Raw genomic sequence first — 16,292 nt, 5'->3', positions numbered from 1 at the left:
AAATTTAGTACCTTGGGGCTGGGAAGCATGATGAAGCCTTTTCATCTTCAAAGATGAATTTTCAAAACTACTTTAATTTGCTTCTAGTGCTAGCTTTCCTGTAAATCAGTTTCTGCTAATTTGGTATTTATATAGTTACATTGTAGTATTGTATACATAAACAACTGGCAATAAAGTTCAGTTATTCAGATGAGCAACCGGAATTCACGGATAGTAAAAGCTATATACTGTATAATGCATGTAAAGTAATTAAATATGACTATTTGTGGTAGACAAGGGATTTATCATACATTTATTTGTTTTTTCATTAATGGTCTGCCAATTTAGGGGAGTACTTAACCTTTAACCAATTAACCTAGGCTATATCCATCCACACCCTTATTGAAGAGCACAGAGAGAGATGATAAGTTGACTTTGTCATATGAATGTCAGTATGTACAGTTCTGTATAATCCATATAGGTAATGCTCCAATTAAGGTTCAATCAAATTTACTATTAATCGCTTCTATTTATATTTGAGAAGTGCGTCGCATCCTCCGTTATTTCTCAGATAAAAAAGCCCTCACTAATATTACTCGTACTACATAAGTTTAGTGCTTTAGCCTTTAGTTGTGTACTTATTTCAGTATGTAAACGCACAGCTACTATCATTAAAATTGTTGAAAAGACTGTCATCAACTCATAGGTTGGTTAGTGTGGTTTCCTAAGTTAATTTATTAACGAATAGCAACCAAAATATTTATATTTGCTTGTCTTTGAATTAAGTGAAATCTATTCTACTAATATATGTTATCTTGTGTGGTTTGTGTCATAACTCATATATAACCGTCATTCATATTGATCGAATTCACCTAAATCACATCTATGCATATAGCAATAATAACTAAATTTACCAAGCGCTATATTTTAAACATTTAAATCTAGTCATAAACTAAGAAACTATACTAGTCGGTAGATTTTAACATGAATGCAAGATTTTACGTAATTATGTAAATAAATTGAAGCTAGGGAGTCGGCCCAAAACAGCCGTTTGAAAGATTTTGTTCATCAATAGCAGAATTTAAAGTTTCAACTACATATATATTTCAGATATTCAATGAGATTTATATCCATTTATTATATTGGCTTACCACACTCCTGATCCAAATCCATGTCTTAGGGTGTGTGTATACATTAAGTGTGTGTAGTATGTGTATATACCTATGTTCTTTTTATCCAAGAATTTAAATATACATATATAAATACCCAATCCACTCTACGTACAAATCTTGACTCCAAACAGAGGTGCTGAAAATGATCTTTGATGTGTTGGGGTTATCGACTATGTTCACAAAAGTTTTGGAAATGTTCAAATATATAATAAATAAATGCAGACAAAATAATGCATGGTGGGATAGAACAAGGAATGAAGTTTCTACAATAGTATCCGACAGTTCTGTGCTGCAATACATACATACATACACACACACACACACATATATATATCTACGCACTCAAAAATTTAAACCTAGCTTATAAACTTAGCAAGAATTAAATACTCCACGATACTTTGACTTTCTAGCTAATCATGCTATAATTGTAAGAGAGAGTTTTGTCGAATAAAATCACATATACGTACGATGGACTGCATCAATATATAATTATGGTTTATCGGTCCTTTTCAATTGGACTGGAAAATCCAACCCTACTTCCCAATCCCATAAATCTTTGGATGGGAAAAAGTTGAATCATTGAAATTATTTTTTTGTATTTTTCTGCTGCGGCAATTAATGTAGTCGACCACAACTTGGCATGTAATTAACATTTAACATAAATAGAAATAAAAATAAAGATTTATATTCAGATCCACCTTAAAAATGGTGTTCAATATATGGTGAAAGTAGGGCACCAGTTAAGATGATGGGAAGAGGGGACAGTAGTTATTTGGGTAATAAGGAGTGTGTTAATGCAATCAGTCACTATTATCTTTAAAATTTTCATTTTCATGTAGGAGAGTCTTATACAATTGTCCTTTCAGATTAACAAAAAGGATCATAGTTGGATTATTGTATTGAACGATTTTGTGGGTTCCGAATCTCGGATTTAGATGGTTATGTTATTAGTTGCCTCTTTTTGGTACTTTATTTGGTGGAGGGAGATGTGTTGGTTGTGGTTTTGTCGTTTACTAGCTTCTTGACCATATGTCCATCTTGTTAATTTAGATAACCTGTATTGGTGATATTGTTCGTTCGTTATTTGGTTGGATTGAACTTTGTATTTTGATGCTCACTATCTTTTGTGGTTAGAGCTTTTTTATCCAATTAAAAATCATTACATTAGAAAATTACTAATTCCATCTTCAACTCTTCAGCCAAGTTAAAACACATAAAAACTGAAATATACAAGATTTACTATATATACTATATATAATTATAAATTAACTCGAAGCCTAAGTGCCGTGCCCTATTTGGTAGTTCTACTAATTTTTAGCTTAAAAATACCAAATTGAACTAGAATTCTTGAATGACACACGCAAGTACATATGTAAACAAAAAATGTCCGAAAAAAAAAACTAGCAATCAGTCATAGAAATCATAATGATGCAAATGACATTGGAAAAAAGTACAGTACCTTTTGAATTAGGAATATGAATCTTGAATCATTCACAACTTCATAGGGTGGACTCCAACTGAATGCAAATCGTGAAAAAGTTTTTATCTCTGTGAATATAGAAGAAAATGTATAGATATAGGCAGATAAATTTGGAAGTAGAAATCCTCATATCCAGCGATTTTGTCAAACACACAAAGCAAAAGCATGCGCATGGGAGAAAAAGAGGGACCCTAATCTGAAACAAGAATAATTTTACTAAATTTGTCTGTTTATGAACGGTTCAATGAAGCTGTTTAAAGTGGAATCTATGTCCAATAATAGCTACCAAAAATCAAGATTATAGAATCAGCCTAAAGATTTTTGCACACACATACACGTGTAGCTATATCAGCCATATTTTTGTGTACTTGATCATCATACCAAATAAAGTTGATGGGCTACAATTATGCAGCTACTAGCAATTATTATTATATCCTTGGAGAGAGAAAAGATTTAGTTGAAAAAGTAATTAAAAGCCTATAACTTAATAGAATAAAGTAAATCTTCTACTTTAAAAATGGCATATGATATACTACTGCAGTAGTTGATGTGTAGGGTTGCGTGATGTGGGAGAAATGTTAGGTAGCTAAAGATTACGCTTCAAATTTCATGTATATCCATGAGATAGCACCTATGTTTTGAAAAGAGAAAAGATAAATTAACAAAAATTGTATATAGAAAATACCCTTTAATTTAGTTCTATTTTTTAGGATATAATTTTATGACTAATTTATCCTTATTTAATGTTGGATATTTTTACCTCTATAAGTTTAGTAAAGTATCATTGATTTAGATTATGAATTATTTATGGTAATACTAATTAACACTCTACATAATTAAAGTACTATATAATTAATTTAATAAATTGCCATATACTATTTTTTAAAAGAAAATTATACTTGCTCATTTTATTCTTTAGTATCTAGTTTTTTTGTCATTTGTATTATTTTTTCATAACTTGTTTGATTACTTTTTGTTAATTTTTTTATTTCAAATTATCATATACTTGTAAATCATCAATGTTTTGACAATAAAATAATTTAATATATGAAAATATAAATTAAAATAATTAAGCATTTCTATATTTGATATGTGGACTACATGAGAAAATATTATAGCAATAATGATTTAACATTTGTTATAGTATCTCTTTTAATTTTTATGTTATTTTCCTTTAACACTATTTTTCCTTATTGTTCCCTTTTTCAATATATATCCAAAAGCAGATATATGAATACTTTTTATTTTAATTTACTTTTAGTGATGGGTATTTACTTTTTATTTTTATTTTATTAAGGAAATATTAATTATTATTTCTTTCTTAATTAAGATGAAGGGGGTTTATAGTAGAAAATAAGTACATATACAAGTACTTGCATTTATATTTATAATTTTTAGAATTATTCCATCATGAAATGGTTCGATGCAAAAATATTTTTTTAAACTTATTTTTTAATATCATGTCAATTTTAATTTCATTGCATGATTTTTTACTCTGGATGTAGAGAATAAAATGAAATCGGCTTAGTGATAATTAATTTGTTGAATGACGGTACTCATAAATTAAATACATATTCTTATACTATCATTTTTATAGTTTACAGTGCAGTCATTTTATAATTTACAATTTTTCGATGCGAATGTCTAATATAGCTTTAGTATATTTTTTAGTAGTGCATATTGAATTTATTTATGTTTTATGATTTTAAATAATGTTGAGTCACTAGAAAATTGATTTAATGATTATCGATTAGATGGTTGACAATAAAAAATTAAATATATATACATGTAGTCACTTTTAGAATTATTTAATAATAAATTAGTTGAATGTGAATGACTATTATTGTTTCAATTTAATTTTTATTTTTATTAAATATAAAAAATTAATTTTATTGCATGATTTTTTAGTCGAGAAGAGTACATAAGTAAACCAACTTTATTGTCATTAATTAATTCGATGATGATACTAAGAAATTAAGTATTTATACTGTAGTTATTTTTATAATTTACAATTTAAGAGTCATTCGATTTGAGTGATTTTATCGTTTTAATTTATTTGTTACTATTACATAATCAAAATTATCCCTATTTCAAGGTTTTTTAGTCAAGATATATGCAAAGAAATCGACGTAGTGATCGTCAATTAATTGGATGACAGTACTAAAACAAACTATATACATGTAGTCATTTTTATAATTACAATTATTCGAATTATTTAACACTAATATAGTTGAATGCGAATAATTATTATTGTTTTAATCAATTTTCAAGTACACAACAAATCGACGCAATTACCATCAATTAGTTGGATGAGAGTACTAAGAAATTAAGTATATATTATATATATAGTCATTTTTATAATTTACAATTTTAAAATTGTTGAACAATAAAATAGTCGGATGTGAATGATTATTGTTATTGTTTTCTATCAAATTTTTTTCATGGTTTTGAGTCAAGATATTGAATATACAAAAAAAAAATTGATTTAATGATCATCAGTTAGTTTGATGAAAATACTAAAAAATTAAGTAAATATACATGTGGTTGTTTTATAATTTACAATTTTAAAATTTACTAGTAAGAGTATTAAAATAGTTGGATACGAATGACTGTTATTTGTCAATATTTATTTTTTACTATTTTATATTCATTTCATAATTTTCAAATAAAGACATACAATACTCAAAGAAATCGACGTAATTATATTTAACTAGTTGGGTGATAATACTAATTAATTAAGTATATTTACAAATAGTTATTTTTATAATTTATGTAATTTTTATTACACAATGAAATAGTTTGTTTTGAATTACTATTATTGGATTAGTTTATTTTTTATTACTGATTAATTGTAATACTAATTTTCAATTAGTTGGATGGTAATACTAAAAATTAAAATAATACTAATATTTAATTAGTTGGATGACAATACTAACAATTTAAATATATTATGTGACTTTTTATTAATGACTACTAACATTTTATATGTCAACTTATTCATTAGATTTTATTGCATACGGTATTTGAGTGTTGAGAAAATAGAAGAAATTTAATGTTCTTCAAATACTAACCCAATATTTATAAAAATGTATGGTGAAGAATGTGATAAATTTATCTTTTAGTTTTGATTTAGCTATAATTAAGTAGCTTTATGATAGAATGAATTATCTTTCCTAAATGTGCAGTTATTAAACTTAGAAACTCAATCTTCCCTAAATAGTCATAAAAAAAGGGTAAATATGTAATGTATAAACTATTGTGAATGTAAAATACCTAAAATGTCCAATTTTGTATATACAATTTTTGTTAATTTATCACTATTCTTTTGAAAAAGGGGTGCATTTTCTGTTTTGTAAGAATTTAAGGAAATATCTTTATTTTTATTGATTAGGAGTACATGCTTTTGGTAATTTTGCTATGTACATCAGCCATAATTAATTTCTTGGAGGGTCCTTTTTCCATAATTGTGACAGTGAAATAAATAGTAGTACTAGTAATTATATGCAACATTGTTACAAATCTATATAGTGCATAGGAATAAGTTATGTAGAATTCTAGTAGGAGTGTTATAACTAAGATAAAGATAATGAATAACTACTACATAACTTTGCCATTTGCACGTATACGATCCTAATTCAAAATATCATTTGTTGTCCATTATTGTACTTTTTTGGTCCTCTTTACATATTTTTTCATTGACTTTTAGACATAAGCACCCCAAGCCATAGAGGTCATTTGTGTACTTTTCTTTATCCACTCATTTTGTCTCTTACTTTTTCCGCTGACAAAATGAGTAGGATAAAGAAAAGTAGTACTCCCTCTATCCCATTTAAGATGACTCTTTTCGTTTTTCACACGTGTTTTGGAAAAATCAAAATAAATAGTTAAAGCGCAGCAAAAATAAAGTCAGAGAGAGAATAATATAAAAGAGAGTCTCTTCCATATTATTCTCTCTCTTAATAGACATTCCTAAATGAAGTCCAAAACAGAGTAGTACTTTTATGTATAAGCAACGAAATTTAAGATTCAAATAACATGACTTCCTCTTTCACGACACAAAGAACAGCTATCAACGGATTATATTATAATTCAAAGTTTTGGATAATTACCATCATTGCCGAGCCTCATTCTCTGCCGGTAGCCTATTCTTGTTTTTTTCAGTTTTGACACTTCACTTAGCTTTTTATTCCCTTTTCCTTTTTTTATTTCATATTTCATACACTTCTCTTTTGTTTTCCACTTCATTTTACAGTCTCAATAACTTGTAATTACATACTGTATTTCGGATCATTACACTTTGAAGTCATTAAAAGTTCCAAAAACGAAGATATTTAACCGCAAATTCGGGCTCATTGCAATTTATAAAATACAAAAATACAAACAAAATGTGGTTGAAAGGTCAAAGAAGCTTAGGCTCATTGGTGATACACAATACTTATTAACAAACTGGGATTGCAAATTAGCAAATGGCGAGTTACTTATATACCAATGGTTACAGGCGAGATAGTTGTTTATCACCTTAGGATCTCATGGATTTTCGCGATGGGGCAGAATGACGAGCCCATGACGATGGTTTGACTCCTCCAGCTAACAACTTTGATGCAGTGGTGGCATTTATTTTTCTCCTCATAGCTTCTAGCTCCAAACGTCTTTTATCAGAGGCAGAAGAAGATGATCCAGAAAATATCGAGGCAGCTTGAATTAGCGCTCTCTTGTCTTTTCTATTCTTCTCAAACTTTGTAGCAAAATTAATACCCTTAGCAGATGCTGCATCCTCTTCGGAACTTGGGAGAAGTCTTAACCCAAATCCTGATTTCCTAGCGCTAGCTTCTTCTTCAGCTACCCTTTTCTTCTGATTCCTAAGCCTCGCCCGCAGCGATTTGTTCAATGCATAATCATCTAAATGCCTGGAGTCTGATATTCGCTGCAGGCGTACCAATACAGGCTCAGCTTCTTTCTTCTTCTTCATATCTCCTTCCTGGTGTTCAAGCCGCTTAAATGGATCCGCAAGTTTACTCTTATCTGAAACAAATGAATGTAAAGATTAGTTTAAGGGGAACAAAATAAAGAATCTAGGTGCATTTGTTTGTATACATATGCAACACTCACCATCATCTACAGGGAGTGCCAAGGTCTCAGCATCTTCGGCATCATATTCCTCAACCTTTTGTCTGGCTCCACTCATAATCACATAAGCGCAATTTTGTGGATCAGTTTGAATAACAATCTCATGTTTGCAGCAAGGTGCCTTCATACTAAAGCTCCATATCTGCAGAAAAGAAGGTATTTGTAACCAGCTGAGCTGATAAATTTATGAATGAGTTCAGTATCCAGTTCGAGGCAAACAAAATACCTTCGTAGAGTAGTAATTCCCCACTTGCTTTTTCTCTGAATTGAACCTTACACCCTTTGCAATCATAGACTCACAGCCACCACACCAAATATTATAAGGCATCTCAAACCTGTGAAAATTAAGGCAAATGATAAACATGTATTCAAATCTCAAAATATAAAGAGGCATTAGCTTATGGAGTATAAATCAGCATTATCTTCACAAAGTACAAACGCCTGGTGCTCCTTCAGCAAGTAACTATGATCATTTGTTGAATTGTTCTACAAACAGTCATGATAACCATAACACTCGGCAGCCAAATTATTTTTCTCATCAAATTCTCATCACAGGAATTTGAAGGAAACCATGCCTTTTGTTTGTTAATACTAGACTACATACTGGGATTAACTCAAAATATCCTCCCTATTACCAGAATAGCAGTCAGAAATCATGAAGAAAAATAATCAGATATGGAGTATCAAAAAATCATTATTGCTCAAAATATTCATGAATATATATATAAGTTTAAAACATGTTCTTTGGAGAAGCAATGATAGCAGCATATAACCTGGTGTCCATTGTCCAAAAGACTTATTGTCATATTACTGATTCAAACTAGACTGGGCATTCAATCACAACTTACATTACTAACACATATTGTCAAAGCCATATCTAATCCTAATCTTAACATCACATCCCTCTGTCAGTAAAGCACCCCGAATCCAGTAAACATGCTTTTCACATTTGACAGTCAAGGGGTCAACAGAGGTTCACTAAATATAATCTAGCATGGTTCAGTACCTTATAATCAAGATGCCTTGATCTATTTTTCTTGCTCTCTCCCTTAAAGCATGCTGACCATTGAACTTGTTCAACCCACCCTGCAAACAAATGCAACAACATATTCTTAGCATATTAACAAACACAATCCTTGTAATAATGCAAGTGAGGAAGTTAAAGCAGAAACACACCTTCTTTGGCTCCCATTCCGGTGGGTAGTAAAAGTTATCAGCCCGAGCTGCTGCAAGCGTCGACTGCAGGAACAAAAATACACAATTAATAACTCGAAAAACAAACTTTTCATTACAATAAAAAAGTATGAAGCACCAATTAAGAAATTTTTACAATACATTGATTAAACCTAAAATGTGAAGATGCCCCATCCTCTACATAATACTCTGTTTTACCCAAGGGGAAAACAAAAAATCACCTTTCTTATGAATATACGAACAATTGAATTTCAAGGCTCAAAAAATACGTTAGATGTCGAAGACCTAACTAGAATCATTGTAAAAGAAATTAAGAACTGCAGCTGATCCCGTATAATAAATACAATCTTCCAATCATCCAAACAGGCTCAATTTTGCATAGAACAATCAAATGCGTTCCCGATTCCCGTAAAATGATAGTTAAATTCATGAATCGATCACAAAACAGCTTCAAAGCCTAACCCGTCAAAAATCATATGTGAGAAAAGCAACAGAGAGAGTATTCCATACCATATTGCGATTTGGTTGTCTTGCGCAATGAATTTGATGATTACCGCCGAGCCTTTAAAATTGTGAATCAAGGATTTTTCCTCTCCTAGAACTTTATATTACAGGTAGTAAATTCGGTTTACGGCGTCGTATTATAATTTTGGACTTCGCTCGTTTTGGCGGCAGGCCCATTAGCTCTAATCGGACAAGGATTTTCATAATGTTCAATAGCAATGGGCCTTCAATTTACCAATAATATTCAAAAGCCCAACCCATTCCTTTTATTTTATGTTTTATTGAAATTCAAAATGATGCGTTATTTGTGTTTTATGTATAAAGTAAAATTTTAAGTTTTATATATAACATCTCACACCCATGACCCATTTGATATTCTCTCAAAAAGTTTTGACAAGTTTGAATCGATTTTTAAAATTAATGAGTTAATAACGATGAATGACATAAACTCACGTGTTAATTTTATTATAGGTTGCAAGAATTATCCACCTCATAATTGAGGTGGGAAAGTTGGCAAAAATTAATATTATTAAGAATTTTAGGGGGCCAATGGCATACGCACAAACGTAATCGCCAACTTTTCATGATTTTTTCTTCTTTGTGGTCTTTTATGATCATACATTATAATTATAATCTAAAGAATGATCTAGAGAGATTGTGTGTGTGTGTGTGTGTGTGAGAGAGATATGACCATCAATATTCTTCATGTTGTTATTCTTCTTCGTCAAACTTCACCTTCACCTTTTTCTTTTTCTTCCAATAATGATAATGATTTTTCTTCACCTTTCTCAAACTGTTCATCCATTTATTGGTCTATGAAATATGTCAATCATACTTGTCGGCACATAAAATCTTAGTGTTATAAAATTAGGTGCATACCTATCTTATAAAATACTATTAACATGAAATAATTATGCACTTAATCATTTTATGAAATAATTAAGCTTAATATACATATCGTGACATTAATTTCTGTAACCTTGGATTCTCGTTTCCTAATTTATTTAATGGGATTTGACCGAGAGCCTAGCTAGCGAAGCAATTTTTTAATTTATTTCCTCACAAAAAGTGAATTTGACTACCATACATACTCCCTACTTTCAAGATATGAATAGTAACATTGAATTCTAAAACATAATTAATCACAGAGAATATAATTCAGGAGTTGACAATAACATCTATAATTAATACCTTGTTTCAACTTTCTTGAATTCTAAGCAACATTTATTGAAAACTGCCCCGCCCCCACCCCCCAAATTCTCTCTATTCCTCATTAAATTACACTATAAACTAGCTTAATTAATTCTCACATGTAATGTAAGCAAGTACAAAAAACCTATAAATTCCCACCCTATTTTCCATAAGATTCAAGCTGTCAACCGTTGAAAAATTCTATACAAAATTTCCCCTCATTATTCTCCTTATTCCATTGCTCCATGCTTCCTCTTCAAACCCTTCTCCTCCTTCACCAACTACACTCTCTACATTATTATGATCATGAAAATCCATCTCCTTTTATACTCCCTTTCCTTCTCCCTCTTCCTCTTCTTGCTTCTCTCTCATGAATTCCACCACCTCGAGACGCCCATGCCAGCGCCCGGATCGCTATCTCATCGGAGAGCACTAGCTAGCCACAAATTTGATTTCACTCCATTCCTCAAACGCCACCCGCGGGAAGGACAACCCCCGGGTGACAGAGGCAAAATCGACCCACGTTATGGGGTCGAGAAGCGATTGGTACCGACCGGTCCCAACCCGCTGCACCATTAATTAGCTCGAGCTTGAAGATATTCGGTATGGTTACATTGTTAGTGTGATATGCTACCAAATTAATTCTTGGTAGTCACAATATATACTTGAATTATTTGGAATCGTCAAAGTGTTGTACATTTGTATGATGATGAGAAATAAGCTTAGAATTCAAAGTTTATATATAAGATACATTTTGATATTTCTTTTAGTTTTGTTAATTTATGGTCGATAGACATTGTAATGCATATATTTGGAATTTGATGAATAATGTTTTATGGGCATTTTAACCGCCGTTATGTATGTAAGTATGTAACGATGAATGAAATTTTTAGAAAGATGAGTAGTTGTGACATGGGAAAATTAATGGGGTGTTTTCTTAATTTAGATAGCTTATGATTATTGGTTTAATTAATTTTGTCTGGTCAAAAATATTAGGAGCACATACTACAATTAATAATATTTATATTGGCGTGTGTGCATCACGTGATGAGCTGGCTAACTTTTTGAAAGAAGTTCATTTTAATCTAGTTCACATAATATCATTACTAAATGTCTAAATCCTTAACTTTAGATTATTTTTAATTTTTTCATCTAAAGACGAAACAAGGTAGGAAGCAGAAAGGGTATAGTTATAATTTTTTTTATATAACTGATCTAAGTAAAAGAAATTGTTCTTACAGATGATAAAAATGTACAACTATAATGAGGACATACAAAAAGAATATATATACTCCATAAAACAAAAATAAATTCATTCTTCTTGTTTATTATCCGCTGTAGCAGTATTAGCACGGCTTCTCAGCTCTTCAAAAGCCTTCATGCTCTCTGCATCGAACCCTCCCGCAAACTGAAACAATTATTCAAAAGGTCATGAGCTCGAATTCCTTATTTTCCGACTCTTTTTATTTTTCACCAGCATTTAAAAATTTGTATACCTGATGCACTCTGAAGGCAAACCGGACACCTTGTAGGAGTAAGAATTCCTTGTTAGGTTCCTTCTCCGGTTCATTCATTGCATCGAGCTCTGTTGCAACACGCTTCATGTATTTTCGCGCTAGTTGAACAGACGAAAGCTTGATCTGCATACATGAATGTTAATTTGTGTCATTTATCATGAAAAGCATGATAATGAACTTGAATTTATAACTGATGGTTGCATGTTTAAGCCCAATTTTGGTTCAGTTTTGGGATGTAAATTACCTTGCCTACTACTCCAGAATCAAGAAGCCACTCCACTGGAATGCCAAATTCTTTATACCGGGAAACGGCCATGTCTCGTGTTCGTAGCAAGGCATAGACACCATTCTCCACTCTATGAGAGAGAGAAGTTACAAAAAATCAGCAAAATAAGTTTGAAAGGCTAATGTTTTTTCTAGAGTCCCGTCGACCATTTGAACTGATTTAAGTAATCCAATTATCCGAGAGTGTCTTGCTAGAGAGAACTTACTTTTCGAGCAACTTATACATCTTCTTCAGAGCAGCATCACAAGGAAGATTCTCATCATCAGTGAATGTTGTAACGAGGCTCTCCAGTTTCCTGAGGTCCTGATACTCGAATGCTGCCTCTCTTAATGCATCTGCTTTCCCCTCTGGCCAGTCAAAGTGCTTGAGGACTGCGCGCTCATCAACCTAGCACAGAAGCGAGCACAAAAGATTCATTAACAACATCTTTTCTAATAATACGCGACTCATGTACTTGTAACATGATCAGATTACAACTATCATCAAAGACAAATAATTTCCGAGCGCAATCCATTTATGATTTCCCAATTATGAACAGAGCAATTTACCAAGAAGGAGAGCTCCTCGTCTAGCCAGTTTACGAATGCCAGCAAATCATCTACGTTTGTAAAAGAAGCTGCTCTGACTTCAGAAGCCAATGACTGGACAAATTCACCTTGGGTTTCCACATCAGCTTTAACCTGTTTGCAAGATTTCGAGATTTGTTGCATTGTTAGTTTTGATATTACTACTGAAAGAAAGAAGTTGGAGTTTTAGCATACAGCTAGCAGGAAGGATGATCTGTTCTCAATCTCTCCAATCATGTTGCTTCTTGCTTCAGAGGTGTTTGATGATGTAGAGATCAAGGCGTTCGTATTCTTCGCCTCCCGTTTCATCAATGACTGGTAGAACTCGACAAGTTCAGGAGCCCGGTGAACTTTATCACCACCTGCACCCCCTCGGGTAAGACTTCCCGGTGGAGGCGGAGGGCGAGGAGGCCCGCCTGGTGGGGGTGGAGGCGGAGGTGCACCCGGAGGGGGAGGTGGTGGAGGCGGCCCTCCTGGCACTCGGCTTGGAGCACTCGTGTTAGTGTCACCTGAAGCACCTCCTGACGACTTGGGGGGTGGTCGAGGAGTCCTTGGAGCGCGTTTCTCAATCTCTACAAGCTGCATTTTGCTGATTATTGGAGAATAAGCTTTGCTCTCACTGGACGGGTCATTTGCGCTTGCAGAGATAATAGGTTTCTCTTTTATAAGAGCAAGTTTTGGGGGCAGAGAAACAGATTTACCATCCACCCTCAAAGGGTCACCAAATTTCACAGCTCTTGCTTGCTGAGCTTTCTCCTTGATATGTTTCTCTCTCTCCAATGCGAGCTTATGCCGGTCTTTGTATGCAGGATACTTCTCATCTAGAACGCCTTCGACTGATTTGGACATCAAATGGAAAGATGACGCTACATTGTTGAGTGAATCACCAGGAGGCAATTTTGGAGTTTCAGGGGAATTGAACTCATCATTCTCTCCAGTTCCAAAGCTAGTGATGGCAATGCCATCTCCTGCATTTCTTAGCATCAGAGCTTCTAGGGGGCCTTTAGGTTTGAGGGTCCTGGCTGGTGATCCTCCTGCAAAAGATCGAGCAGGAGAGGAGAGAGCACTTGAGTCGTCTCTCTTTCCCCACCTCTTCAGCTTCTGCATCAAACTAGGCTTCTTGCTAAGACTGCTGAATCTGCTCGTGGAACTATCAACAGACATATTATCAAAATCCTCACTGTCAACAGAGGTATTGTCGAAGTTGCTCTCCATATCTGTGTCCCCTCCTCCACGCTCTGATCCTGCATACTCCAACATGAGCTGTTTAGCCTTCTCTTGGGATCTTGGGCTCAAACTTTTACTAAGATCGCGAGCTGACACTTTCCCGGAGGGCGTTTGGTAGTTGCGCAGCTCAAACCTTAGGCAGGCGTTCACCCAACGAAGATACACAAGCTCTTCAACTTCACTGAATCTGTTCATTTGAAGTCCCTCAACTTGCTTGACGAGATCCTCGTTTGCATGCTTCATTTCATTGACCTCTTCTCTCACCTTGGCAACCATTTCTGTCTGAAGCAGCACAAAACTAGATCATATCAAGAATCTGCCAGCAAAATATGCTTGTACAAATATGATGTGTAAAAAAAATTACCTCAGTAATGTTCGAAAGAGTTCTAACTTGGGATTCAGCAGAATCCAGCTTAACTATCAGTTCCCTCTTTTCATACTGCAGTTCTTTGTTCTTCCTCTTAAGCTCCATCACCTCAACCTCCAACTCCTTGACGGCTTTAAGCTTCTTGTCGAGTTCTGCACTTTCCTGCTCTTTGCTTTGAAGCCCACTAACTTGCTGCTTCAGCAACAAGAGTTGGCCTTTAGTCTGGTTGGCTTCAAGCTGAATCTGCTTCTGCAGTTCCTTTATCTTCCTCCTCGCTGTATCAAGCTCTTTCCGAGCAGCGACTCCCTGCGACAGCTCCTCTTGGAGTTTCTTCCTTTCAGCCTGCAAAGAGTTTATGGTTATGTTGAGCATGTCAATCTCCACTGTCTTGATCTTAAGCTGTTTCTGCAGTTCAGCGATGCTCGACTCTTGCTCCTTGAGTCCGTAGTACTCTAGCAGCTCCCCTTCGAGCTTCACCTCTCTCTCTTCCAACTCTTTAACCAAATCACGCAGTCTCTCCAGCTCGCTTGCATTATTCGCCATCTCACTCTCGTAAACCCTGTCTTTCTCTGCTTTGAGATTCGCGGCTGTGTCATACTTATCAGTAGGCAATGGAAAATCAATCTCTCCAGACAAAAGGCTATCAAATTCTGGCAAATACTCATCCTCAAAATCAGGAAGGCTGCTTAGAGCAGGATTTATGATGCTGTTGATCAACTTGACCTCTTCTTTATCCTCTTCCTCTTCCTCTTCGCCCTACAAAGTTTCAAACATCTTCAAATTTACATCAACAAATCCATGAAACCAATCACATGTAGATATGTATCTGTAACCACCTCTTTGAAATCCCTATCTGAATACACAGCATGCTCCTTCTCTTCCTCCCTTTCATTCCATGCTTCATCATTTTCTACTGCTCAACAAAGCAACCAAATTTCGAAGTGAATGATACAAATTAAGCATGCAAAATCACAACAAGCCTACACAAATGAAGCTGCTTTTGATTCATTACAATACAATAAGCATATACCTTCGCGTTTCTTTGAATTACCCGGTGGCCTCGAGTTCTTGTTACTAGCCTGCTTAACTGCAATTGCTGCAATAGCAGCAACAACAAAGCCTAACCTGACAATCATGTAGGTATTGTTGAAGGAGAATACTGTGCTTTCCACGCATAGAATAATAAAAACAGTGCCTCAAGAAGGCTTTCCCTCATCTCCCTTCAACCCCATATCTCATGCTTCAATCCAATAATCCATACAATCACAAGGAAAAAGTTTTCTTCTTTCCTAGGATGTCAAATGATAGTACAAGAAATTATTTTTATTACTCAAGAGCATTATCTTCACAGAAAATAAGAAAAAAACGAGAAACTTGCTTGCAAACAAAGTTTCTGATAAATAGAAATATTCAACAGAGTCTGTGGAGTAGGAGCTACAGGAGCCACCAATTTTCGAGTGGCCAATTGGCAGTTATCCTCCAAGAGGATTGCAATTCTACAAACAGGTGGTGGGTCTGACTCGCTAACCAGCAAATAACTAAAAAAAACAAAGATGACAATTGACATAGATTTATGGACTGATATTGGCAACAGTAAATGAAAGAGGTAAACTTGACAAGAATTATGCGACTTGTATTAATGTTGCTTCAGCTTCTTTGAGCAATCGTGGTTAGTGCAACTA

General features: G+C 33.7%; 2 protein-coding genes across 2 annotated transcripts; both read right to left on the bottom strand.

The window, feature by feature from the left end:
- Nucleotides 1-6,961: 6,961 nt before the first annotated feature.
- Nucleotides 6,962-9,548, bottom strand: LOC121805853 (coiled-coil domain-containing protein 130-like). The gene is made up of 6 exons (XM_042205869.1): nt 9,463-9,548; nt 8,935-8,997; nt 8,765-8,844; nt 7,985-8,093; nt 7,741-7,900; nt 6,962-7,653 (listed from the first exon to the last, which is right to left on the bottom strand). Exons 1-6 carry the CDS (start codon nt 9,463-9,465, stop codon nt 7,151-7,153), a joined length of 918 nt encoding a protein of 305 aa, XP_042061803.1. The 5' UTR covers nt 9,466-9,548; the 3' UTR covers nt 6,962-7,150.
- A 2,286-nt stretch (nt 9,549-11,834) lies between these two features.
- LOC121805852 (protein CHUP1, chloroplastic-like) lies at nt 11,835-16,292 on the bottom strand. The gene is made up of 9 exons (XM_042205867.1): nt 15,641-16,292; nt 15,447-15,523; nt 14,608-15,366; nt 13,212-14,525; nt 12,999-13,130; nt 12,656-12,837; nt 12,409-12,520; nt 12,144-12,287; nt 11,835-12,055 (listed from the first exon to the last, which is right to left on the bottom strand). The coding sequence occupies exons 1-9, from the start codon at nt 15,744-15,746 to the stop codon at nt 11,960-11,962; spliced, it is 2,922 nt and encodes a 973-aa protein (XP_042061801.1). The 5' UTR covers nt 15,747-16,292; the 3' UTR covers nt 11,835-11,959.

The sequence above is a fragment of the Salvia splendens genome, chromosome 5, assembly GCF_004379255.2.
Source record: "Salvia splendens isolate huo1 chromosome 5, SspV2, whole genome shotgun sequence".
Taxonomy (NCBI): domain Eukaryota; kingdom Viridiplantae; phylum Streptophyta; class Magnoliopsida; order Lamiales; family Lamiaceae; genus Salvia; species Salvia splendens.
This window is presented reverse-complemented; position numbering and strand designations above follow the sequence as displayed.